Source organism: Galdieria sulphuraria (genome assembly GCF_000341285.1).
Source record: "Galdieria sulphuraria unplaced genomic scaffold scaf_432, whole genome shotgun sequence".
NCBI lineage: Eukaryota > Rhodophyta > Bangiophyceae > Galdieriales > Galdieriaceae > Galdieria > Galdieria sulphuraria.
The window spans coordinates 1-1,090 of record NW_005178043.1 but is presented as its reverse complement, the minus strand read 5'-3'; the positions used below and the strand labels follow the sequence as shown (position 1 = coordinate 1,090).

General features: G+C 49.5%; 1 protein-coding gene across 1 annotated transcript; it reads right to left on the bottom strand.

The window, feature by feature from the left end:
• On the bottom strand, positions 1–890 carry Gasu_66230 (ATPase, AAA family; the record flags this gene model as incomplete). The annotated part of the gene is made up of 1 exon (XM_005674655.1): positions 1–890. A coding segment is annotated over exon 1 (876 nt), but the record flags the coding sequence as incomplete, so codon positions are not given.
• Between the last annotated feature and the right edge of the window lie 200 nt (positions 891–1,090).

Sequence of the window (1,090 nt, the reverse complement as noted above, 5' to 3'; positions counted from 1 at the left end):
ATTCGTTGACGACGTCGCAGTATCAGATACAAGCGGCCGCATCGTCGTCTCAATCTCTTTCGCTCGTCCTATAACTGGATCAAGCTTACCCTCATTTGCAAGTCTAGAAAGGTCGCGCGAGAACTTATCCAGTTGCGGGGTATTTGTTTTACTCTCCACGCGACCTTCTTTGGCACCTTTGCCAACGACTTTAACCGTTTTTTGACGCAAAGCCTGAGGTGTTAAGCCATACCTACGCAAAATTTCTCCAGCCAAACCTTCATCTTCTTCCGCCAGCGCGATCAGTAGATGCTCAGGCCCGACATAGCCGTGCCCTAACTCGCGCGCAGCTTGAAACGCGCTTTCTAGAACCGCCTTCACACGAGGTGAAACCATTACTTCAACCTGACCTTCTTCCGGCTCTCTCTCGTCACCCCTTGGTGTGTTCACCTCGATATAACCTTTAAGGTCATCCTTTGCCAGCTTGAATTGTTTTAGAATTTCAGCTGTTACATCACTATCGGCCAATGCGTACAACAGATGTTCCGTATCTACTTCACGGCGGCCAAATTTTACGGTGGTTTCAGCGGCCTGCTGAATTATCTCTTTGGTGTGTTCTGAGAGATAATCTTCCAAGTTAGTCGCTTCGCGGTCACGTGGCAGCGGATATCCCATGTCTGAGCTTAGCCTACTAAACTCACTAGGCAGATCGTCAAACATATTAAAGCCCCCGCCGCTAAATAGAGAATCGAACGGAGAAGCGGCACGGCTTTTACCTCGCAAACGGGCATGGTCCTGTTCACATAACTCCGTTATCTGCTGGCGTCCACCGCGTGAGGTGGTGATAATATGCGTCGCAGGCCTGTGCCCACAAATGTCACAAATTCCATTTCCCATCTGCTCCTCCCTTCTTTTTTGCCTATATCTCTATTTTACCGCTATGCGTACATCTCTTGAACCCCGGTACCAGTTTATGGCCAGTGCCGGGGGTGCCCCCGCAAAAAAGAGGATTTTTTGCGGGGTAAAGACCTACTCAGTTTCCGCAATGGAAGCCAGTTTGGCTTTTTGGCCTTTTTTGGGGATGCGGCCGCTTGTATCTGATACTGCTATG